General features: G+C 33.8%; 1 protein-coding gene across 3 annotated transcripts in view; it reads left to right on the top strand.

Moving 5' to 3' along the window:
- Positions 1-26,880, top strand: part of CSMD3 (CUB and Sushi multiple domains 3) — a gene marked incomplete at its 5' end in the record, with an annotated part of 1,086,230 nt that overhangs the window by 696,563 nt on the left and 362,787 nt on the right. For all 3 annotated transcript variants that reach the window (XM_079722286.1, XM_079722285.1, XM_079722284.1), the window contains 2 exons: positions 3,939-4,154; positions 6,067-6,255. In XM_079722286.1, coding sequence (XP_079578412.1) covers positions 3,939-4,154; positions 6,067-6,255 — 405 coding nt within the window. The remainder of the gene's footprint in view (positions 1-3,938; positions 4,155-6,066; positions 6,256-26,880) is intronic.

Raw genomic sequence — 26,880 nt, 5'->3', positions numbered from 1 at the left:
GGTAGATGTTAATAAATGTCCTTTGAACAAATAAATGAAATTCCTTGTAGTACTAAGTATGGTTCATTCATGCAATACAACCAAGATAGTATATTAACAATATAAGTGGTTAAGGCAAAAACTTGACACTGGAAAATGGGCATTCTAATACAGCAAAACGAAAATGGATGAAAATTATTTACCTGAAAAAATCTACATGCTAATCTTTTTTAAAAGAGTTAATTTATTCATGATAAAAGCTGCTTTGGAGAAGTGGTTTTTGTTTTAGCTCTATTCTTATATTATTCTTATTGGTTTTTACTATTACATTGTACTTATTAACTTTACTATAGAAGATCTAAAATAACCCCACCCACAAAATCCTAGCAATGAGAAGATGATATTACAATTTTAAAAATTAAAGCTTTATTTAATAATTTGAATTCATTGTGTTTTTTACACAATGTATTTTTATACTCCTGTTCAACTATGTGAGATATATCTGCAGTTCTAATAGAATATTTGAGATACAAATGAAGTTTGCCTTTATTAAAATTATACATCCTTTTATTGACAGTGAGGATTATATAAGGATTGTTATTTTAATGAAATTAAATATAATTGAGAAAAAAATGCTGTTAAAATGAGTATTCTAGTATTGTACAGCAGGAATGAGGTAGAATACTTTGTAAACTGTTGTTTTTGTTGTTCTCCATAATGGAAGACTCTGCTGGAAGTTAGCCAAAGCATCCAGTGTTATTACTATTTCAGTGTGTAGTGGATTAATGGAGTTTAAAATAAGCTTCCTTACATTATACAAGAAAATGGAGGGCTAGGTACTGCTTGCTATGTAAATAGGGGTTTAATTAACACTTAAGGTTTTGCATCTTCACAGATTGCAAGTGTTAATTAAATCTGTATTTACATGGCAAGAAATGCAGATTATATGCTTTTCTTTTACGAGTCAACAAAATTGTTTGGAAGTACAACTATTCCAAAGTGTAGCCAAAGTTATGTGAAGGATAATCTCTTAAAGTTTGGAGAAATTGTCAAGGTAATATAATTTAAACTCTCACCCAGCACACACAGATGCGCACATGCACGTGCACACATGTGTCAATATGTCACCCCCTCAAGGTCATAGTTAGTGTCATGACTAACTAAAACCTAGATATTCATGATATTTTGACTTCAAGCCCAAGTTTTTTCTTATATTTCTGTAACAAAAATTGCCTTCATAAGGCTTCTTGAATTATCACTTATATGAGAAGGTACTATGATGTTGAAATCACTGATTGTTTCTCACTATTCTTCAACACCCATTGCCCTATTAAGATTTTATGTCTTTGCCTGTCCACTTCTTCTTCCTGAAATGTCTATCCCAAGGTTGCTCTTCCACAAACATCTGTTCACTTTTGAAGGTCATTGCCTTCAGAAGCCTCTGCTGATACCTTTGACAAACTACCTCTATTTCTATGCTCCTATATTGACTCACATTAATCACTTTTATAGCACTTAGCATAATGTTTGAATTTTTATTTTATGTATCTTTTTCCCTCAGATAGACCATGAGTTATTTACAATCTTCTAATTTTTTATATTCCATAATGCCTATAATATAGTAGGTTCTTAGTATCATATTCTTATTTGGATTAATTGACCTTCAGCAGAAGGTGTTAAATTGTTTTGCTGCAGTGAAAACAGATTTTATTGCTTAAACTGTAATCTGATAAACAGAGGCTTACTTTTATAAAGTAGCTGACTAGGACAGAGTGACATGAAACCAATTTACTTTCATGTTGAAGGATTAAACAATAATGATAGCTAACGATTGCTGAGTACTTCCTCTGTGAAAGCACTGTGCCAAGTCATCCCCTATATTGTCTCATTTAAACTTCAAGACAACCCTATTAGAACCCCATTTTTCAAATGGAGAAAGTGTGTCTCAGAAAGACTATGTATGTAATATTTGACAATGGGTTTATTAGCACCACTATCTAACAGAATTTTTAATTTTCCCGAGTATTAATTCAGTGCATATCAGAACAACCACATTTTTCTAAGAAAAACATGCATAATGATTTTTTTCTTATTATTTTCTATCTGTTCTTGTATTACCTGCCTAGTTTTTCTTACTTTTAGTCTCTGATCGAAATCAAATTGACTTAATCTGAATTTCCATTCATTATTTTGTAAACTTAGATAGTTAATCTAGATGGCAAAGCATCTTCTCCTTGCCACATTGACACCTCATTCTTATTTACATCTGTCTAGCGCAAATTACCACACTTACACTGAAGAACATTTGAAAGACTGACTTAATTTCTGGACCCCTCCTAAAAGAAGCTCATTGTGGAGAGAGAGAGAGAAAAAAAGTGTTACATTTTGAAAAAGAATTAAAATAGTATCATTGTACATTTCAAATATTTTCCAAATTGAAATCACTAACCCATGCGATAATAACTCATCTTATCATTGCTTACGTTTTCGGTGTATTTGTTTTGGTCTCATTTTATGTCACTTTTTGTTTTTTTAACAAACGAGGTAAATTAGGAGCTTGGGATTAACATATACACACTGCTATATATAAAAAAATAAGCAACAAGGACTCACTGTATAGCGCAGGGAACTATATTCAGTATCTTGTAATAATCTATAATGGAAAAATAACGTGAAAAAGAATATATATATATATATATATTCAGATATACTGAATCACTTTGCTGTATACCTGAAACGAATACAACTTTGTAAATCAACTATACTTCAATTAAAAAAAAAAGCAATGAGGACTCCAAGACTCTCCAGCATTTGGAACTATAAAGTTGATGAATAACGTTAGAGAATGTTACTTTATCATACTCTGGGCTTTTGGATTGTTTACTGAAGATTTTGGTGATTCTTTTAGATCAAGTAAACAAATTTATTAAACACTTCAAGAGAAAGATGAATGTGGTATCATCCTTTATTCCATTTGGTATCTTACATGCAGTATGGTGTGTGTGTGTCTGTGTGTGTGATTGTTAGCCTTTCACATGCATTTGAGATAATGTCATTAAACTCTCACATGAGACCACAGTGCAATGGCATACCATACTCACCAGGACAGAACAAATGAAAAAATAAAAAACTTTCAAGTATTGGTGAAGATACAGAGCAATTGGATTTGTTGATGGAAATGTAAATTGGCTGAGCCACTTTGTAAAGTAGTATCTATTAAAGCTGAAATATATAAATGTATACATATACATGTATATTTATTTCACATGAGCCAGTAATTCTACTCCTAGATATCTATCGAACAGAAATAAACACATATGTTCTTCAAAAGTCATACTTGAATGCTCACAGCAGCACCATCTGCATTTGGTGCTAAAATACAAACTATCTAAATGACCATCAACTTTTGAACAGATAAATCAATGTGTTTTATTCACAAAATGAAATGGATCACTAAAAATAAATAACTTACAGCCACACACAAAAGTAGAGATAAATCTCACACACTTAATGTTGAGTAAAAGAACTCAGTCCCAAAAGAGCATACATTGTATGAATCCATTATATAAACTACAAAGAAAAGTAGTCAAACTAGCCTATCCTATTAGAAGTTGAGTGAGTGGTTACTTTTGCCAAAGCACTTCTATTTTAAATAAAGGATATACATTTTCTTTGAAATTTTTAGAAAACTTGTGTGATTTCTTTTTAGGCATTAATTTAAAATTTTTATTTCCAAGTAGTTTCTAAGACATGATTTATTGTATAGAAGCTAAAGAAAACAAACAGAAAAAAAACCCAAACAAAAGAAAGATATTATACTATACATTTAGAATATTTTATAGCAGTGCCTTTCATTTTCAGAGAAATCAATTGTAAGAAGAGTTCTGATTTTTGTTAGTTTGGTAACTGTATTTTACTGATATAGTTTATAAGTCTAATTTTCATCTTTTCCTTAATAGGTGTGCAGTTCAATTTTCACACCTTTCATTTGGAAGACCATCATGACTACTTACTGATCACAGAGAATGGTAGTTTTACCCAACCACTGGCACGCCTGACTGGTTCAGAACTTCCTTCAACAATCAATGCTGGTCTCTATGGAAATTTCAGGGCTCAATTGCGCTTCATTTCAGATTTTTCAATATCATATGAAGGATTCAATATTACATTCTCTGGTAAGAAAACAAGTTTAAAAATCAGATTTTTAAAAGTATGAGCATAACTTTTGTTATGTATGACAAAACAGAGAGAGAAAAAAGAGAAAAGAAAAAAAGAAGAAAACAAAGAAATTATCTGCCAACAAATTTTAATGAAACTTTGAAATGCCTTGAAGATTGTCTATAGTAATATATTAAAGGGAACCTTTAAACAATAGCAAAAAATAAATCAATTCACTAAAAAATTTAATAGAAATACAATAAATACATTTCTTTAACTTGCATCCTGCAGAATTCTAACAGAGAAAAACTTGCTAAAATGCCAGTTGAACTTAAAATGGAAATTCATACATATATTTAAAGTTTCAATTAGGCCATAAATGAAATGTTAGTTAAACCAGTGATATTCTAGTTTTGTGTTTCTGAAAAAGGCATAGTTTATAGGCCAACATTAAGACAAACTTAATTTATTCATTTGCAACTAGATGATATAGAAACAAGTTAATATGGTTATTCTTTTATTCTAGAGTAACCTCATCTGTAGGCAACATTATAACTTGGATTACAGGAAAAAACTTATAAGACCAAAGTGAATAAAAATGTATTCTTATTAGTTCTACTTTCTAGTTAAATGGAGTAGTGAAAGAGAATACAGAAACAAATTAATAAGTAAATTTTATGCCAATCTACTAACATTAAATTTATAATATTACAATTATACATAATTTTATAAATAATCTATAATTTATATAAATAAAATCATACAAATACTAACCTCATCCTTCAACAGTTATTCTAGTATTTACATGAAAATACTTGTCTTCTAAAATAATTAAAGTATTTCATAGTGAATAGCAAATGAGCATAATCAATTTTAACCTAGAATGTTAAAAGTATATCAAAATAAGTTTTTTAAACAATAAAATAAGAGCTCATCAATATGAAACAATCCCTGTTGTTCTCCACTGCAATTACATACTAAGCATGTGCTCTGGAAATATTTTTAGATAAGCGACTTCTTCTTAGGACTATATATAAATTATAGGGCTTTCCTGGTGGTGCAATGGGAGTCTGCCTGCCGATGTGGGGGATGTGGGTTCGTGCCCCGGTCCAGGGGGATCCCGCATGCCGCAGAGCGGCTGGGCCCATGGGCCATGGCCACTGGGCCTGCGCGTCTGGAGCCTGTGCTCTGCGGCGGGAGAGGCCATGGCAGTGAGAGGCCCGCATACTGCAAAAATAAATAAATAAAAATAAATAAATAAATAAATAATTATAATATTGTTGTTTAATTAACTCTACTCTCTCATACCCTGAAGAGCGTTTAACTATTCATTTTCATGATGCTCATTCATTGCTTGAGGAAGTTTTCTTGTATAAATCTATAATTACAATTTTCAGTTTATGGGACCTTCAGTCTTACATAAAGCCTTGCATCTGAAGTGACATGTTCTTCAGAATATGGATGAATTGAATTTCTTGTATACTAGAGGCACAAGAACCTTTGTCATTTAGACTATAACCATTAAGTAAAAGTCATTTCAAAATGCAAATCATTTCATTCTAAATGGCATTTTGCATTTGAAAATATGAATCTATTATGCCATTATTATAAGTCAAAAATCTATGAAATGGAAATATTTCTAATGCAGAAGAAAAAATACAAGATAAATAGCTACATTTTCAAGGTGTCACTCAGAAGGTGACATTTTCTCACCTGTATTGAATTTCACACATAAGAGTATTCATTAAATTAGTAGACCTTTCACAAAAGAAGAAAATTATGTGTGCCATCAGCATATACCCATAATTTTACATATAGTAAATTTTAAAATGTATGGCTGCCCCTAAAAGCATCCATTTAGCAAATAATAGGGATATACCCTTAAAGGTTACTACTAACATTTTCTTTGTTCTCTTCATCCAATTACAGAGTATAATCTGGAGCCTTGTGAAGATCCTGGAATTCCTCAATATGGTAACCGAATTGGGTTCAGCTTTGGGGTTGGTGACACTCTGGCCTTCTCATGCTCATCAGGTTATCGTCTGGAAGGGACACCAGAGATCATCTGTCTTGGTGGCGGCCGACGAGTGTGGAGTGCAGCTCTGCCAAGGTGTGTGGGTACGTGGTCAGCTGCTTTCATTTGCTTGTATGTGTAGTCACTGTCCATGGAGTTGCATGGTTATACACCCTTCGTTTTTTAATAATCTGTTGAATTTCTTCATTTCTTTCATATTAGTTATTTCAGTGTTTTTTCCACTTGGCAATCTGGTATACCTCAATTACCTTCTCAACTGTTCTATTCAACCAACCATGCTTCTAAATTTGTTTTCAGATGATGAGAATAAGGAATGAATAGATAGACAGGTAGACAAATAGGTAGATGACAGAATCATATTTTGAGAGCTTACAGAAAATTGCATTCTTGTATTCTGTTAATAGATGATTTTCCATGGCTTCCAACTGAAGTTTTGACAATATTTTATAACTTAGAATTAACATGTAGGAACATGATTACAAGGGAAAATAATAGATAATTTAAAGACCATCAAGGCAAGTATTGACTCAGTATGTGCCATCTATAGAATTAATCTGTTATGATAGATGAATTAAGATGGGAATTTGTTTCACATGAGATAAAGAATTGCAATAATTAAAATATTGAAAGTTTGGAGCACCACCTCAACCTTTGGAAATGAATATTTTGATAAATTTTTAAAAAATCTGTAGAGAAAATGAAGGACTTTTCACTAGGACTTAAAGTCATGTTTATTTATATTAGGAACTAGAGAGGCAAGAATTTCTTTAGGTCATCACCCATTCAGTGGTTATCAGTACTCATTTTTACAATAGAACAAGATGCAAAAGATCGTTTTATTATTTCATAAAGCTCTTAAAACTCTCAAAAGCATTTAATTTGAATTTAATTGTAAATTTAGTGGTGGGTCACAGATCTTTGTAAGTTATAATATGCTACAAAATCAAGCAAGTTGGTAGAAATTTGATCTGTGGTTTAAGAATTTTTCCTTTTTTTCTTTTTTTAATGGAGGCAATATACCCCACCAATGAAAATGCAAATGGAGAAGAGGATACTCTCTATGACTTATTCAGTATGTTGTCCACTGTATAGAATGTGGTGGGAATACCTGTGGATCCCCAAATCTAGTAAAAAAAAAAAATGATCTTTCAAGTTAATAAATTTTATAGTTATGAGATTGTTTTCACAGCCCCTAAGGGTTATATAACAGACAAGCTGATATTCAACAGGTGAAATTTCTTTTTAAAAATCATAGGCTTTTATAGAAATGGCACAAGCAGCCACAGAGGCTGGGAGGTGATGAGTAGTCATATACTCTCAGAACATCTTTTCCAGGAAGACATGTATAGTCCTTTTGTTTTTATGTTTGGGGTTTTGGGGTTTTTTGTTTTTTCTGCTGTTGCCAGATTTGGAATTCCCCTCCTTATCTGAATTGCTCCCATTTCCATTTTTCTTTGGTGTGAATATTAATGAGAATCTTGGGAATAGTCCAAATGCGGGCTACAGAGTGTCTGGGTTTATATCCTGGTCATTTGATATTGAGTTAATTCACTTTTCTAAACTTCACTTTTCTCATCAGCAAAATGGTTAGAACATTTTGTTAATGTTAGTTATAAGGGTTAAAGAGATTAACCATGCCAGTCAGACACCTAATACAATCCCTGGAATATAGGAGGGTTTCAGAATTTAGATGCTGTTATAACTCTTATTATATTGAGAATAATCTGCTGCCTATCCAACCCGCTGATCTAGTTTATAAAACCAATTATAGTACGGAATGAATTCCATGTTATAAAACACCAACCTTTATGAGGGTCTACCTGGCTCTTTTATATATGTATTTACCTCATTTAATTCTTACTATAATTCCGTTATTGCTATTCCCCCTATTTTTCATCAGAAGAACCTAAGTCTTAGAGATTTTAAACAACTTGTCCAAGATTGTCAAGGTTGTATGTGGCAGAACCGTGATTTGCATACAGTCTTTCTCATTCTGAAACCCAAATTCTTTTCACTAGGATGGTTTAACCTCAAAAAGGTTGAGGAAAAGGTAAATCTCAAAGAACTCTAAGTCACAAAGAGTTGATTAATATTTTCTTTCAAAGTACCAGAAACATACCAGGATGTTACACAGGCTGAGAAGAAAGTGTTTGTATCTACATTTTTAAGGTTTACTCCACTTTTACAATAAATTTTAATAAGTAGATTTATGAAAATCTGACTTTGCCAAACAAGTAACTTCAAGTTAGTTTTGTTATATTTAAGTATTTCTTTGAGAGTAGGTTTATTCGTGCTTAAATCTTTTGTGAGAAGTATAACATAAAATCACCCTATGGACAAATTTAGAAAACAAAGTTATTGCCATGGGAATTTTCCCCTCATTTTAAAATTAACTGTGCTTGCTTTTAAGCTTATTAAAGTATACAATTAAGTTTACTGTCCTTAATAAATTCCACTGTAGGTATACATTTAAATTACAAGATAGGATGAGAAATATTTTCAAATAGTATGATTTTAAAAAAATTTTATTTCTTCAATTTTCTTTAAACTTTTCTTCACTCTTTTGCCTATGCGTTAAAACAAATATGTTCCTTTTTGCATTTCTGGTTCCGTATATGCTTATGTATATATTTCTTATTTTGTTATCTTTTCAAAGTTCACAGTCTTCAGTCACATAAAATGTGCATTATTTGTAACTATTCATATGAACAGATGCAGTTTTAGCAATGCTAGTTTATTTGGACAGATTTTATCTCTTCTTAGATTCTTTGTGCTTTTCATTTCATATATCTCTAAAGCCAATTCTCTAGTGCATACTTGTTTAAAAACATAATTTAGTACTCAGCATCGCCAGGCTCATAGAAAGCTTATGTTACAGACAGTGACCAAATTATGAGTAGGTTGTATTCCAAAAGTTTGTTTCTGCTTCAGTTATTTGGAATCTAGGTGGTTTTTCCTTGGTACAAGGTTGCAAACAGTGCATTCCCAGAACAAATCGTAGATGAGACTTAAAATTTTGAGTCATTTGTAAAACTAATACTAACATTTACTAAAATGACTTACGTATACCTAGGTTATATAAGAATGTGCCTGACTCTGAACATAAGGCAACTGATAAAGCAATTTTTGGAAACTTACTTTTTGTTTATTTTTTACTATGTATTCAATTTTGATCCTATATTTAGTGTGTAAATTGGTTAGTGTCTTTCAGTCTCTGTTGGTAGAATTTGGTGAAAGTTATCTTAATTCTAGACGTTAGATGAATAATAAATGTTTTCATTTAAGCAATTTCCTGAGAAACCTCTGCATTTATGTTTTAAGGTAATATTTTAACAAAATGAGACAATATAATAACACCATAATATTGTCTTTATGGTCTATAAAATATTATATTATGTACCATTCCAAAAATCCACCTATGCTTTGAAAGTAGGTTTAGAATAACGATTTTATCAGTGAAGATACAATGTCTATAAAAAACTCAAGGTTTCACACAAACTCAGGGGAATAGCCATGCTTAGCACAAGTTCTGAGGCCCAGGCTTGCGTTCCATTAACAAAAGCACACCGCTGTCTTTGACTGGCAGTTTCAATAAAGTTGAGAGGGAATCTGGTCTTAATTACAGTTGATACATGGCTTCAGAAAACTCCTTAGGCTGTCCCTCTATTTCAATCAGAGGAAATTTCTTCTATTGTGACCCATTTATCGGGGGTTACTTAAGTGCAGGGAAATTGTTAATTTTAAATTATTTTGTTGAAGTATAGTTGACATACAATATTATATTAGTATGAGGTGTACAACATAGTGATTCAACATTTATATGCATTACAGATTGATCACCACGATAAGTCTAGTAGCCATCTGTCACCATACACATTTATTACAATGTTCCTTATGCTGTACATTACATACCTGTCTGTGCCTTATTTGTTTTATAACTGGAAGTCTGTACCTCTTAAACCCCTTCACCTATTTTTCCCACCAGGGATTCTTGTCTCTAAGAAGTGGCCTCCATTGCAGGCAGATAGTTCATATTTACTTTTCAGCCTTTCCTAAGCTATGTGATCTTTGGAAGGTTGTTCAGATCTTTCTCCTGCCAAGTTTTCTCAAATGTAAAATGTGGATAATTACATCCATAATGCAAGACAGCTTACAGCTCTAAGCAATAAAAGATATGTAAATCATCTAATGTACCACTCAACAAGTGACACTTGCTCAACAAACCTTAGTCCCTTTTCCTTATGCCTGCAACTCTCTTTACCACCATTCCATTCTCCTAAGGGCCATGATGACTGAGTGATGAAGAGTGATTTTCACCAACCAGCAAGAGAGGAAAGGGAAGAAGAAAAGGAGATAAAAAAGTTTTAGTGTGCCATCAGCAGCTGAGTACTTCATACACGTAATCTCATTTACTACTTAGTGATCAAGATGAAAGTTTTACCTTTAAAAACTACATATATATATTTATGTTTTACATTTTGAAAAAGATAAAAGTAATAGGTAAATGATATTTCAGTGGATATATTTTATATTTAAATGATTATCCTGTAGCTCCACATTGCTATGGATATGGATATCTGGTCACATTTTTAAGTTGCAATCAAATATCCAAAAAAAAAGTATAAAAAAGTTGATTACTTTGAAAATGAGAAACACTGACTTGTATTTGGTCAAAAAATAAGTACCTGATTTCCCTTTCTAAAGTTCACATTACAAAAAACACAGGCATTCCCATTGTCATCTTTCTAAATAAAAAAAACAAAAACAAAAAAACTTGCATGTCTTCATTAAGCTTCCAAACATACCAGGAACCATGCCAGGTCATGTTGCAAATAAACTAGGAACTAATGAAAACATTTTGTTTTGGAAAGTAAATTAGCAAGTTAAATATTAGTAATGATTTGTCTTTAGGCAAGAGTCCACACATTTTAAGAATTCCATACATTTTGAAGTCATTTTAAAGACATTAATTCATTCATTCTTATAGTTTATTTAACACATCTACTTCTATTTCTAATTTTGTGTCATCAATTTTTTATCTGACCTTGGACAAGTAACAACATCTTACCTTAATCGTGAGTGAAATGAGAAAAATGGTAACTCTACATTACACATCTACATATATTTCACACTTTTCTAACTTTCTAGATGATATATACTGATGGTTACTTATTTAGTTTTAAAATGAATGTCAAAAATAAGGGAAACAGGTGAAACGTATACGGGGACTCTCTGTACTATCATTATAATCTCTTTGTACATCTAAAATTATTCTAAAATGAAAATTTTATTAAAAATTCAAAACAAGAAAGGATAAATTGCACTTGAAGAGACAGTTCATCTTTAAACAAAAATTCTATTTATTTCATCTCAACCTCCGAACTCCCTATACTAAAATTACATACCTCAGATACCCACACATGTATGTCAAATATGACTGATTTATCAAGTTAGTCACCATTGTAGATATACAGTGCTGTAGAAAGCAAATTATGATTAAGAGATTTCACTAGGTCTCAGACACTACCATTAATTAGTTGGGTGACTTTAAGCAAACATCTTAATTTTCTGTGCTTTTCTTTCCTGGAAAGGATAATGCCAGTATGAGTTCTACTCAACCCAAATATTTCTTGTAAATATAACAAAAAATAATAGAAAGTTTCCTTTAATAAATTACATACAAAAATGTATATTTATATTTTTCTTATATAATTATGAGTGAGTACATTGATTTCTAGATTTGACAATATAAAAAATCTATAACAATAATAACTTATACTTTGATGTTTTATAGTTGTTTTTTTTTTTTAATTTCCTGCTTTGAAGCTTCTGAAGTAAGCAGAGGAGGTATTATTCCTACTTGACAGCTGAAAAAGTGCTGTTACAGAAAGGTTATAAGTAATCAGTGGAAGATTATGCCAGAAACCAAGTTTCGAACTTTTTCGATTGGTGTTGTGGTATACCAGGTGGCATTTCTTTATTACCTTATTTATTGATGCACTATTTTTAAAGACTACCATTTTTTATGGAATAGACCATGGATGAGTAAACATTTTTTTTCTATAAATGCTAGATGCTAGATAGTAAATATTTCAGGCTTTGTGGTCCACACAGTTTCAATGACAACTACTAAATTCTGCCATTGCATTGTGAAAGCAGCAATAGATAATACACAAATGAATAAATGTGTCTGCTTTCCAAAATAACTTTATCTACAGAATCACACAAGAGGCTGGATGTGGCCCTCAGGTCATAGTTTGCTTATCTCTGCAGCAGATTTACCAAGCTTAGTCAACTGAATATCCCCTTTGCGTTTGGAAACTTACTAGTCATTCATCTCTAAGGAAAGAAGAAAAGATCCTTTTCCCATTCTCTATGTTTTTCGTTGTGGGTTCTTTTCATTAAAGCTGCACATAATTCACTTATTTCTAAGGGATTTCTAATGATTTTTTTAATCTTTTTTTAACATATTTATTGGACTATAATTGCTTTACAATGGTCTATTAGTTTCTGCTTTATAAAAAGTAAATCAATTATACATATACATATGTCCCCATATCTCTTCCCTCTTGCATCTCCCTCCCTCCCACCCTGCCTATCCCACCCCTCTAGGTGGTCACAAAGCACCGAGCTGATCTCCCTCTGCTATGCGGCTATTTCCCACTAACTGTCTGTTTTATGTTTGGTAGTGTATATATGTCCATGCCACTCTCTCAACTTGTGCCAGCTTACCCTTCCCCCTCCCCTTAAGTTCAAGTCTATTCGCTAGTAGGTCTACATCTTTATTCCCATCTTGCCCCTGGGTTCTTCATGACCAATTTTATTTTCTTTTAAGATTCCATATATATGTGTTAGCATATGGTATTTATTTTTCTCTTTCTGACTTACTTCACTCTGTATGAAAGACTATAGGTCCATCCACCTCACTACAAATAATTCAATTTCGTTTCTTTTTATGGCTGAGTAATACTCCATTGTATATATCTGCCACATCTTCTTTATCCATTCATCTATTGATGGACACTTAGGTTGCTTCCATGTCCTGGCTATTGTAAGTAGAGCTGCAATGAACATTGGGGTGCATGTGTCTTTTTTTTTTTTTTTTTTTTTGCGGTACGCGGGCCTCTCACTGCTGTGGCCTCTCCCGTTGCGGAGCACAGGCTCCGGATGCGCAGGCTCAGCGGCCATGGCTCACGGGCCCAGCCGCTCCGCGGCATATGGGATCCTCCCAGACCGGGGCACGAACCCGTATCCCCTGCATCGGCAGGCGGACTCTCAACCACTGCGCCACCAGGGAGGCCCTGCATGTGTCTTTTTGAATTATGTTTTTTTCAGGGTATATACCCAGTAGTGGGATTGCTGGGTCGTATGGTAGATCTATTTTTAGTTTTTTAAGGAACCTCCATACTGTTCTCCATAGTGGCTGTATCAATTTACATTCCCATCAACAGTACAAGAGGGTTCCCTTTTCTCCACACCCTCTCCAGCATTTATTGTTTCTAGATTTTTTGATGATGGCAATTCTAACTGGTGTGAGGTGATACCTCATTGTACTTTTGATTTGCATTTCTCTAATGATTAATGATGTTGAGCATTCTTTCATGTGTCTGTTGACAATCTGTATTATCTTCTTTGGAGAAATGTGTATTTAGGTCTTCTGCCCATTTTTGGATTAGGTTGTTTGTTTTTTTGCTATTGAGCTGCATGAGCAGCTTGTAAATTTTGGAGATTAATCCTTTGTCAGTTGCTTCATTGGCAAATATTTTCTCCCATTCTGAGGGTTGTCTTTTCGTCTTGTTTATGGTTTCCTTTGCTGTGCAAAAGCTTTTAAGTTTCATTAGGTCCCATTTGTTTATTTTTGTTTTTATTTCCATTTCTCTAGGAGGCGGGTCCAAAAGGATCTTGCTGTGATTTATGTCATAGAGTGCTCTGCATGTGTTTTCCTCTAAGAGTTTGATGGTGTCTGGCCTTAAATTTAGGGCTCTAATCCATTTTGAGTTTATTTTTGTGTATGATGTTATGGAGTGTTCTAATTTGATTATTTTACATGTAGCTGTCTAGTTTTCCCAGCACCACTTATTGAAGAGGCTGTCTTTTCTCCACTGTATATTCTTGCCTCCTTTATCAAAGATAAGGTGACCATATGTGCATGCATTTATCTCTGGGCTTTCTATCCTGTTCCTTTGATCTATATTTCTGTTTTTGTGCCAGTACCATAATGTCTTGATTACTGTAGCTTTGTAGTACAGTCTGAAGTCAGGGAGCCTGATTCCTCCAGCTCCATTTTTCTTTCTCAAGATTGCTTTGGCTATTCGGGGTCTTTTGTGTTTCCATACAAATTGTGAAATGTTTTGTTCTAGTTCTGTGAAAAATGCCAGTGGTAGTTTGATAGGGATTGCATTGAATCTGTAGACTGCTTTGGGTAGTAAAGTCATTTTTAAAATGTTGATTCTTCCAATCCAAGAACATGGTATATCTCTCCAGCTGTTTGTATCATCTTTAATTTTATCTTCTCAAAGAAGCAGCTTTTAGTTTTATTGTTCTTTGCTATCATTTCCTTCATTTCTTTTTCATTTAGTTCTGATCTGATCTTTATGATTTCTTTCCTTCTGCTAACATTGGGTTTTTTTGTTCTTCTTTCTTTAATTGCTTTAGGTGTAAGGTTAGGTTGTTTATTTGAGATGTTTCTTGTTTCTTAAGGTACGCTTGTATAACTATAAATTTCCCTCTTAAAACTGCTTTTGCTGCATCTCATAGGTTTTGGGTCATTGTGTTTTCATTGTCATTTCTTTCTAGGTATTTTTTATTTCCTCTTTGATTTCTCCTGGTTATTAAGTAGTGTGTTGTTTACCCTCCATGTGTTTGTATTTCTTACAGATTTTTTCCTGTAATTGATATCTAGTCTCATAACGTTGTGGTCAGAAAAGATACTTGATACAATTTCAATTTTCTTAAATTTACCAAGCCTGGATTTATGACCCAAGATATGATCTATCCTGGAGAATGTTCCATGAGCACTTGAGATGAAAGTGTATTATTTTGTTTTGGATGGACTGTCCTATAAATATCAATTAAGTCCATCTTGTTTAATGTATCATTTAAAGCTTGCGTTTCCTTATTTATTTTCATTTTGGATGATCTGTCCATTGGTGAAAGTGGGGTGTTACAGTCCCCTACTATGATTGTATTACTGTTGATTTACTCTTTTATGGCTCTTAGTATTTGCCTTATGTATTGAGGTGCTCCTATGTTGGGTGCATAAATATTTACAATTGTTGGATTGATCCCTTGATCAATATGTAATGTCCTTCTTTATCTCTTGTAATAGTCTTTGTTTTAAAGTCTGTTTTGTCTGATATGAGAATTGCTACTCCAGCTTTCTTTTGATTTCCATTTGCATGGAATATCTTTTTCCATCCCCTCACTTTCAGTCTGTATGTGTCCCTAGGTCTGAAGTGGGTCTCTTGTAGACAGCATATATATGGGTCTTCCTTCTGTATCCATTCAGCCAGTCTGTGTCTTTTGGTTGGAGCATTTAATCCATTTATATTTAAGGTAATTATTGATATGTATGTTCCTATTACCATTTTCTTAATTATTTTGGGTTTGTTATTGTATGTCTTTTCCTTCTCTTGTGTTTCCTGCCTAGAGAAGTTCCTTTAGCATTTGTTGTAAAGCTGGTTTGGTGGTGCTGAATTCTCTTAGCTTTTGCTTGTCTGTAAAGCTTTTAATTTCTCTTTCAAATGTGAATGAGATCCTTGCTGGGTACAGTAATCTTGGTTGTAGGTTTTTCTCTTTCATCACTTTAAATATGTCGTGCCACTCCCTTCTGTCTTTCAGAGTTTCTGCTGAAAGATCAGCTGTTAACCGTATGGGGATTCCTTTATGTGTTACATGTTGTTTTTCCCTTGCTGCTTTTAATATTTGTTCTTTGTATTTAATTTTTGATAGTTTGATCAATATGTGTCTTGGCATGTTTCTCCTTGGATTTATCCTGCATGGGATTCTCTGTGCTTCTTGGATTTGATTAACTATTTCCTTTCCCATATTAGGGAAGTTTTCAACTATAATCTCTTCAAATATTTTCTCAGTACCTTTCTGTTTCTCTTCTTCTTCTGGGACCACTATAATTCGAATTTTGGGGCATTTAATATTGTCCCAGAGGTCTCTAAGACTATCCTCACTTCTTTTCATTATTTTTTTCTTTATTCAGCTCTGCAGTAGTTATTTCCACTATTTTATCTTCCAAGTCACTTATCTATTCTTCTGCCTCAGTTATTCTGCTATTGATCCCTTCTAGAGAATTTTTAATTTCATTTATTGTGGTGTTCATATCTGTTTCTTTGCTCTTTTTTTCTTCTAAGTCCTTGTTAAACGTTTCTTGTATTTTTTCCATTCTATTTCCAAGATTTTAGATCATCTTTACTATCATTATTCTGAATTCTTTTTCACGTAAACTGCCTATTTCCTCTTCATTTGTTAGGTCTGGTGGGTTTTTGCCTTGCTCCTTCATCTGCTGTGAGTTTTTCTGTCTTCTTCTCATTTTGCTTAACTTACTATCTTTGGGGTCTCCTTTTCGCAGGCTGCATGTTTGTAGTTTCCATTGTTTTTGGTGTCTGTCCCCAGTGGCTAAGTTGGTTCAGTGGGTTGTGTAGGCTTCCTGGTGGAGGGGACTAGTGCCTGTGTTCTGGAGAATGAGGCTGGATCTTGTCCTTCTGGTGGGTAGGTCCACGTCTGTTGGTGTTTTTCAGGGTGTCTGTGGCCTTATTATGATTTTAGGCAGCCTCTCTGCTAATGGATGGGGTTGTGTTCCTGTCTTGCTAGTTGTTTGGCATAGGGTGTCCAGCACTGTATCTTGCTTGTCATTGAGTGGAGCTGGGTGTAGTCATTGAGATGGAGATCTGTGGGAGATTTTTACCGTTTGATATTATGTGGAGCTGGGAGGTCTCTTGTGTAAAAGTGTTCTGAACTTGGCTCTCCCACCTCAGTGGCATAGCCCTGATGCCTGGCTGGAGCACCAAGAACCTGTCCTCCACACGGCTCAGAATTAAAGGAAGAAAAAATAGAAAGAAAGAAAGAAGAAGATAAAAGAAAGTAAAGTAAAATAAAATAAAGTTATTAAAATAAAAAATTAAAAATAATTATTAAGAAAAAAAATTGTTAAGTAATAATAAAGAAAAAAAATGGAGAGGGAGAACCCTAGGACAAATGGTAAAAATAAAGGTATACAAACAAAATCACACACTGAAGCATACACATACACGCTCACAAAAAGAGAAGAAGTGAAAAAATATATATATATATTGTTGCTCCCAAAGTCCACCTCCTCAGTTTGGGATGATTCATTGTCTATTCAGATATTCTACAGATGCAGGGTACATCAAGTTGATTGTGGAGATTTAATCCAGTTCTCCTGAGGCTGCTGGGAGAAATTTCTCTGGATTTCTCATGTTTTTACAGAAGGAATGTTAGGAGTGTGTGTGTGTGTGTGTCTGTGTGTGTGTGTGTGTGTGTGTGTGTGTGAACACTGATGCAATTTATGGGTAACCTAATTCACAACCATCTCCAGATCCTTTCATATACCCAAATCTCTTCTGAGTACGAAGTCCGTATTCCCAGCTGTGCACTGGCCCTTTCCACATGGATGGCCTCCCACAAGCACACCCACTTCACACTCCAAAACAGAACTCATTATCTCTTCCACGAAGTCAGCTCTTCCTTCTGCACTCCTTCATTCAGGTATGGCATCATTCTCATCCAGTCATTCAGGCTAGAAACTGTGTCATCTTTTACTTCCTCCTCTCTCTCTTTCTCTCTATCCATATTGGAAAGTCACTGAGACCTACTACCAAAAGCTATTGCTCAAATTTACCACAATTTCCATTCTCATTACCTTTATTTTAATCCAGCTCTTATTAGTCCTCATAAACGTTACAGCACAATAATGATAATGTGTGCTAGGCATTGTGTTAAACAATATATATATTTCCCTTTATATATTCCTTTTAGAAACCATTTGAGAGAAGGTTATTATCACATTTTATAAACTAGCCAGATTAATTATTTAAGTTGGTAAAGAGCTTGAAGTCAGCTTTTTTCTGATTCCAGCTCATGTTTTCTCAATTATATGTATAATCCTACTATATCATCTCTTCTTTGCTAGCTGGACTTCCTGTTTCCAAATTTCCCTCATCTAATGTATTTTCAATAACATTACTAATTATATTCTTTTTTGTAGATGAGTAACAAATTACCACAAAGTTAGTAGTTTAAAACAACACATTTACTTTCTCTTGGGTAGAGAGTATGGGCATGGTTTAACTGGGTCCTCTCTTAGGGTCACACAAGACTGTAATCAAGATGTTGAGCAGGGCTGAATTCTCACCCGAGGTTCAGTATTCTCTTCCAAATTCACATTGTTATTGGAAGTAATAAGTTCCTTGTGGTTACAGGACTGAGAGCTTCAATTCTTTGCTCAATTCCTAGGGACCATCCACAGTTCCTTGCCATGTGAACTTCCCTCGCTCAGATGCTTCCTTCATCAAAACATCAAGGAAAGTCTGTCCAGTGAGTCTCTAGCAAGATGCAGTTTTGCATAATGTTATAAAATCACAGGAGTAATGAGAAACAAGTCACAGGTCCCACTTAACTCAAGGGGAGGGTACTGTACTAAGGCATGAATGCCAAAAGGTGGGTATAATGGGAGGTTCACCTTAAAGTTGACACCAAGTAACCTTAGAAAGATCAGATCATCTGTCTACTCCCTGCATAAATCAGTAGGTGATTTCTCATGCCTATTAGATACAGTTGAAATTCCAGAGCTCCCTTCTTAGGTTGGCTTTACTGCCCTCTTTATAGTCATTTCCCTATATGCATCCTGGAATACATTGACAAGATGCTACATGCCATTCCCAAGCACGCCAAGCACTTTCTACATTTTAAGATGCTAAGGATGTGTTGAGGTCTACTCTATGTGCAGATGATCGAACTCTCACTTGTGTTGGCACAAGCAAACAAATAATGTCTTTATCTCTAAGAAGGTACATGCAAAGATACAGTGAGAGAAGTCACTGAAAGCATTGTTCAGTGGCTGGAGGAGGCTTTGCATTTTAATCTGTTGAGCTGTTATTTCTACCACCATACCATAGATAAAGATGCCATTATCTCTCATTATTTACTTTATTATTGTAATAGCCCAAACAGACTCTAGTCTCCATTCTTGTCCCTTTTCCCCAAACTAAATAGTAGAGTCAGAATGAACTTCCTATGATACAAATTTGCTGATGTTACTCTCTTGTTTAAAATTCTACCATTGTTCTCCATTGCCCTCAAATTAAATTCTGAATGTTACCCTCTTACTCCTATCCCCACCCCATAAGTTCACCAAATGATTTATTCTTCGGACTCATCTTATTTACCCATCATTATATGAAGCCTTTCTTGACCTTCAAAAAGTGTGTTGGATGTCCTTCCTACAGGCTGCATGTGCTTTTCTGTATTTACCCTTTCTGGGATTCATAATGCTGTATTGAATTGCCTTTTTATCTATATCAGTGTTTAGCATATAGAAAGCTTTCAGTAAACTTGTTGAGTTGATAAAGAAATGAATATATAATAGGGGCAAAGCTCCTTTATTTTTACATTTTCAATTTACTAACTTTAACATAAACAAAGCTGCACTCCAGAGATACTCTATTCAGCCTAACACCAATAAAGGACTATAATTACCTTTTCAGCCTGGACCATCACACAATTCCTTAGTCTATAATGCATTTGCTATGTGCATATTAACACAGAACCCCTCAAGTCTAATAAGTAAATCAACCAACCAATGAACAATAAATAAATTTATCTTTTTTTTATTTCTATCATAATTATAAGTGCTAAGAGGAGGCTAATAATTATGATAGAAACAAAAAAAGATAAATTTATAAAAATTGAATATGGTGAAAAAATATTGTACCTCATATCTGTATATGGAATAAATCTTTCCCAATATGTAGTGAAATTCAGAGCTCAATAAGGAGACTGGCTGACGTTTTTTTCCCCCTAATGGAATGAAAAGGAAGGGAAAATATATGCCTGATAGAAACTGAGTATCCACAATTTTCACTGTAAACATATTAACAATATTTGAAGCAGGTTAGATTGGGAGCAAATTTGTGCTGTATGTAAACATGAACCATAAAAAATAAGCCAGTGTGAATGGGAAAAGACAATGCACATTTCTTTTTTAATATAACTAAATTGAGGACTGTGAGCTTAAATTCTTCTCATTCGTTTAGGATTTATAAACAAATGGATTTATGGAAAGCCTTTTATAAGCTAAGTGAGTAATATAATCTAAGTAAGCTCCTGAACTTACTTTATTATATTGTAGTTGGCAAGTGAATACATGCTGTTGTATCTGATGGCTGTGATGCCGTTGAAGGTAAAGGCTGTATTTCAGTTATCTTTGTACCTCCTGTGTGTTTGCCATAATCTCTGGTATATTACAGGTGCCCATTCTGAGCATAAGATAGTATAAAGTTAATTCACCATGTGATCATCATGAACCAAGTTAGAGTAGATCGTGACTTACCTATAATGGTGATTCACTCATAACGAGACTCATTGAAATGATCCTCTGTGTTATTAGAGTCTCAGATTTATTTGGACAAATTAAAAAAAAATTTTTTTTGAGAACCTAAAATAGCAGACTCGTAAAAAACACTTCATTTCCCTTATATGTCCTCATGCTCTGTCTGTAAATCTTGTTGCAAGCCAAAATTTGCCTCCCAATTGGAAAGTCAGAAGATAAGTTAGTTCTGGGATTTCATAGAGGATACAGACTTCTTTAGAGAGGGTTGAGTTACAAAGAGGAGCAGAAAGTGGAGTATATACTGGAATCTGTGCTTCAGGATCACATCCTTAAAACAATTGCAACAGTAAGAGTCTCACTTTAGAATCACAAAAGTACCAGAGGCACTTGCTTTCTCTGCAACCTCTAAATGACCTCTTACTGCTTTTGTGGAGAATTATGCCCATGTTCAGAAATACCTACAGCATGCTAGTTCTTCACCTGTGTCTAATAAACTTAATCTAGACGTATTGGGAAACATGCTGAAAAAGGGAGAAATGGTTAAACCTATAAGTAGTGATTTAAAGAAAAATAAATGCAGTATTATTAACCTGGAAAGCATGAAATTCATCGGCTTTGCACTAGACAAAGTAATTTTGGTTTTTAGTTTAATATGTCTTTGTATTTTTTAATATGTCTTTACTTAATTAGAAAGTGATTTGTCCCTAGCACATATTAGTGCCAGGTAAGAAATATTTTACCTGAGGTAATAATAAAAGCTAATATTTGCTATGTGTTTACTACATGCCTGGCATGGTCATATAAGGTTTGAATAAGGACACTGAGGCATAGGGAGGTTAAGTAATTTATATTAATAATTTTTATTTGAAGTCGATTAGATTGGGAGCAAATTTTTTGCTATATGTAAATATGAGCCATAAGGAATAAAAGCATTAAATAAGCCAGTGTCATGATATTCTGTACATATCCCCAAACTGGTTCTTGCTTACAACAGTGACATCTGTAGCTCTCAGGAAATGCTATCTTTGGCAGTGCAGATAACTGGAGGAGAAAATTAAATGTTATTGTTACTTGTAACTGAATTACATTTTGATACCCCTGTCTCAGGAGAGGGTAGGATTTAACTGAAGTTGCAATAGATTGAGAGTACCTAAAAGCCTTTGAAAGTAGGAGGAAAGGTCATTGTTACATAAGGCAAATACATTTTAAAATTAATTCTAATTCTATGTTTTTTGTAAAGTCCATGTGTCTGTTTTGTGTATATGTGTGTATAGATTTTATTTTTTCATTTCAGCCTCATAATATTGAAAATAACAGCAAAAATATGTATGTTATTAGTACAGAGGTTGATTCCTAATAAATGTTTTTATTATTTGTCAGCTGGTAATACACTTAGCTAAGATATGTTCAAATGTACCTAGCACTTTGAAAACAGACAAAAGCACATTGGAACAGAATAGAACTATCAATTAGTAACTGTGCATTGTGCTAAGGAACCAATCCACCTTACGTTCAGTGACACTAATGGGGGTAGGTTTAGGGTGAATCCATGAGAGTAGGACAGTGATTATTCTACCTAGTAAATGCATTCAGCCCCTAATCAAGGGTATGTAATAAAATGAATTTCACTTTTTTTATCATTATTTCTGTTTTCTAACTGTTTTCTCTTCAGCTCAAGTTTATCAACCTCAAATCCAGCTCCTTCACTACAGGACAAATCGGCTGAAGTCACCTTCCTTTGTTTAATATACCAAGACAGTTGTTGCCATGGAAATAATATAATGTTATAAAATAAGCATTGTAAGTTAAATCTAGAATCAAGAAGGGACATATGGGTCAGGTATGAGAGAGTGTGCTTATTTAAATAAAAAATAGCCTCAGTAATCATAAAAAATCTCAAGGTAAATTACTGAGAAAACACAAAAGAAAGTGAACTTCAAGCTTTGGCAAGTTATTTGCAGAATTTAAATATTGCCCTTCAAGCAGGTGTTTTAAAGGAAAGGAGTTAGGGGATTATTAACCCTCCCACAAACTAAATTTCTGGCTGCAAGCCATTTTCTACATCTCTGCATTGTACCCAAGTACAATGGGTACAATGAGCTCTTTGTAGCTCTCTTTGAATACCAGTTCAATTATTGGTATGCTTGATGTATAGGTAACATTTTTCTCTTCACGTGTTTTAATCAGTCTACAAAACCTGTGCTTCTAAAGGTGATGGATGGTTTTTATTTCATGCGATTTACTACACCTTTCTGAATTTGCACTAGTTAACGTTTTATTACGCTTGGCTACAGAATTCTGCAGGCTTGAAAAATTAACCATTTCTTATCTTGTAAAATTGGAATCTCAACTGAGTCTAATCACAATTTTCTAAAAATAAATCCTGGGTTTTGTTTGTCCTGAAAAACTTTTGATTTGTTTTCAGATTTAAAAATTATAATGATAAAAACATTATCTGTTTTTCTGATAATGTAAGATTATTATAATGTTCAATTATGTTCAGTTATGGTATTTGAAACCACTTAATGCCATTTACCTGTGTAAAAACATTACATGAGGGCTTCACCACCATATCGTCTCCCTGTAGAAGGAAAAGGAAAGCCAGGTTATACATTTTACTCCTTGGAAAATTTGTAGAAAAACTCCTCTGATTATGGTCTAGGCTGTGTATGCCACCTTATCCCAAATTTTTTAAATTCATCTATTAAATATGCATTCAATATTTGTTCCATGATATTTTAAAAAGTATCCTGCCTTCTTCTTTCTAAACAAGAGCAAATAAAAACTATCTGGTGAATTTTATAAAACTACAAACTCTCCACTTCCCTGCTAAGAGACTCTCCTCTCTTACATCATTCCAACTCAACCACTCTTCCCCAGGAATCAAGATTACTGCACTGGTCAGCCATGATCAATAATGAAACCATGTATTACCCTCAGATGTGTGGGGTTAAAACAAAAAGTTGAGATTCTCTGATGAAGAGAGAATAATGCAGTCCTCATTTTCTTGTGAGCTTGGAAAATATTAACATGCTATTATAGTTTTTTTCCTAAAGTACAATTTCAAGGATATCATCACTAAATCTATCATTTTCTTTCTTTCTTTCTCTCTTTCTTTCTTTCTGTATGGTCCCCTCTCTGAAACATCCTCATTTGATTACATTTCACTTATTGATCTCAAATGCCTTCCTTGTAAATGTACAAAGAAATACCTAAAGAGAATCAAGCAGGAATAAAGACAACATGCAAATTTCTGAAGCTTTAATGAACATGAAGGGATTTGTGAGTTGTTGATTAGTCAAAACCAAATAGCCTAAATATGAAAATCATATCTTTAAAGAATTTTCAGTCTTTTAGTAGTCTGCCAAAAGCTATAATGGAGAAAGAAGAGAAATAATATTGTCGAGTGTTTATAATGTACATGGCAGTGCACCTGGTACTATAAGGTTTTTCTCTCATTTACTTCTTACAATATCTTATTACCCATATTGAGAAAGCAGTGTCCAAAGAGGTGAAGTAATTCACATTGTGTCTCAGCTAGCAAGTAAAGTATAGATCTGTCTGTCTTCCAAATCTTGTAGTCCATATTCTTTACTTCATACTTTATTTGAAATTTTCCAGGGTTGTAATAATAACACAGAGTCAAGTAGCATTACCATTTTGAAAAACGTGTTGCCATTCTGTGAACATTATTTGTTTACATTTTCTTCAGGGGAAAAAAGAGAATGGTTTGGAAATTATGGAATTTGCCAAGGAATTTTTCTTTGAATTTGTTTACTTAATTTTCAGGTTAAGTATTTCTATGGTATTTAATCCATTCCCAGTTTTTGAAGGCTTTTAAGAAACATTTTATTTGTTATATGCATGCATTGTCCATAGAAATGTTAATAAAAATAATAAGAATCAAATTACAATGAATATTGTGATATGATCCAGCTAGGGTTAGAATTATTATTTTTGGACATAGGTAATGATATAACATTGAATACTTTCAAAAACTTTAATATTTATTGCTTATGATATTTTTATTCCTTAGGAATATGTCCCACTCCGCCCCAAAAATGCTGTTCATATTAGTGGAGTAAGTTCTCTCATTAAGCTCTCTGACATTTTAGCTTTGGGAAACTCTAAACTTAAGCCTTTGAAAGTTAGTGTTCATTCATTCGATCATCTATTCATTCATCTATTCATTAACTCACCAAACTTAGAGTGACAACACTGTTTGGCATGCTGTGTTAGGTGATGGTGATATAACCAAGGTAATTCGATATTAGTCATTATTTTGTTAGAAAACATTAATGGGTTTGATATATTTATCTGTTCTACCACCCAACCAAAAATTAAACCAATCCAATTCAACAAATACTTAGTGAGCACCGAGTTGGGTGACAAAGGTAAAAATAGAAAACATACTTTCCTCCAAGATCTGCCACCCTATTTTAAGGGGAAATAAGACTAATGATGACATCATAAGATGGAAATGAGAAATGAAACCCATAATATAGCAAAAAGGAATAACTTTTTCTTTGGAAGGATAGCAAACAGCTTCTCAAAAATGGCATATTTGTGAAAATGAGCTGAATTTTGCTAAATAGAAAAGGTGGGGAAGACCCTCTAGGCAAAGGATATAACATAAGTCAAAGAAGTAAAATTAATGTATCTACAGATCTGTTTTGGGTCTGAGTGGCTTTTTTGGAACTCTTTTTGAGTCCCAGTTCAATTATAGGTGTAGTCAATGTGTAACTAACCTTTCATTTTTTATTTTATTTTATTTTTTAACGTCTTTATTGGCATATAATTGCTTTACATTGTTTTGTTAGCTTCTGCTGTATAACAAAGTGAATCAGCTATACATACATCCCAATATCCCCTCCCTCTTGCTTCTCCCAACACTTTCTTATTTCTGCTTTTTAATCAATTCAGGAAGGCCGTATTTCCTTCAATGACAGATAGTTCTTATTTCACAAATTTTTGTGTGCTGTTCAGAAGGCTGCTTATATGTTTTATTAGAATTTATATATTAAAAGTAGCAACTCTGTAATATTCCATATGGTACAGAATCTGGACTTGGAAAAAAGATACCCTAGGTTTAAACCATGGCTTTACAACTTAGTGGTTTTACAAGTTGGACATGATATTTAATCCCTCAGACCCTCATCTATAAAATGGAGATACAAGGCTTCCCTGGTGGCTCAGTGGTTGAGAGTCCGCCTGCCGATGCAGGGGACACGGGTTCGTGCCCTGGTCCGGGAAGATCCCACATGCCGCAGAGCGGCTAGGCCTGTGAGCCATGGCCGCTGAGCCTGCGCATCCAGAGCCTGTGCTCTGCAGCGGGAGAGGCCACAACAATGAGAGGCCCGCGTACCGCAAAAAAAAAAAAAAAATGTAGATACAATAAGAAACTGTTTAAGTTTATTAAGTTTTTACTATACCTAGGCACTATGCTAAGTGATTTACCTGTATTAATCCAGTCTTTTCCACGTGTGTGATGTAGTTAGGTATTGTTATTATCTCCATTTTACAGATGAGACCAATGAAGTACAGTGAAGCTACTTCACTGAAGTAGCTGTGCGCCCAAGATAACACAGTGCTTATTATCCAATTTTACATTGTTGAGTTCTTACTCATTCAGCATGAATGAGCTTAAATTCATTCTTTTGCATACAGATCAAAGTAGAAGGTCTCCTCTGTCTTTAGGAAACTTGAAGCTGAAAACACATTTCTCATTGCTTGATGCAACAGGACAAGGGCTGTACAAACTGAGAGGCAGAGTTCGAATGACAGAAAATCTTGTATGCTATGTTAAGGAGTAACTGAGAACCATTAAGATTAAGCAAAGGAATAATATGGTCAAATTTACATCTTAACAAGATCTTTCAGATATTTACATGTATGAATGATGGATTTGGGTTTCTCTAGCTTCAGTTTGCTATATTGAAATTAGGGAAATCCATTAGGAAGGGGTTCTAGTATCTGATACCTAAGCTCATGGGCCAGAGTGGTAAAATTGAACAGGAGGGGGTAGTTTTAAGAACTGAGAATGTTTGTGCTAGAGATCTTCAGAATGTTTGATCATAAATCCCTCCTTAATTTTCTCAAGTTACATGCAACAGCAGTTATTGCCAAT

Source organism: Hyperoodon ampullatus (assembly GCF_949752795.1).
Source record: "Hyperoodon ampullatus genome assembly, chromosome: 17".
Classification (NCBI taxonomy): Eukaryota; Metazoa; Chordata; class Mammalia; order Artiodactyla; family Ziphiidae; genus Hyperoodon; species Hyperoodon ampullatus.
The sequence above is the reverse complement of the archived record's forward strand: the minus strand, read 5'-3'. Positions and strand labels throughout refer to the sequence as shown.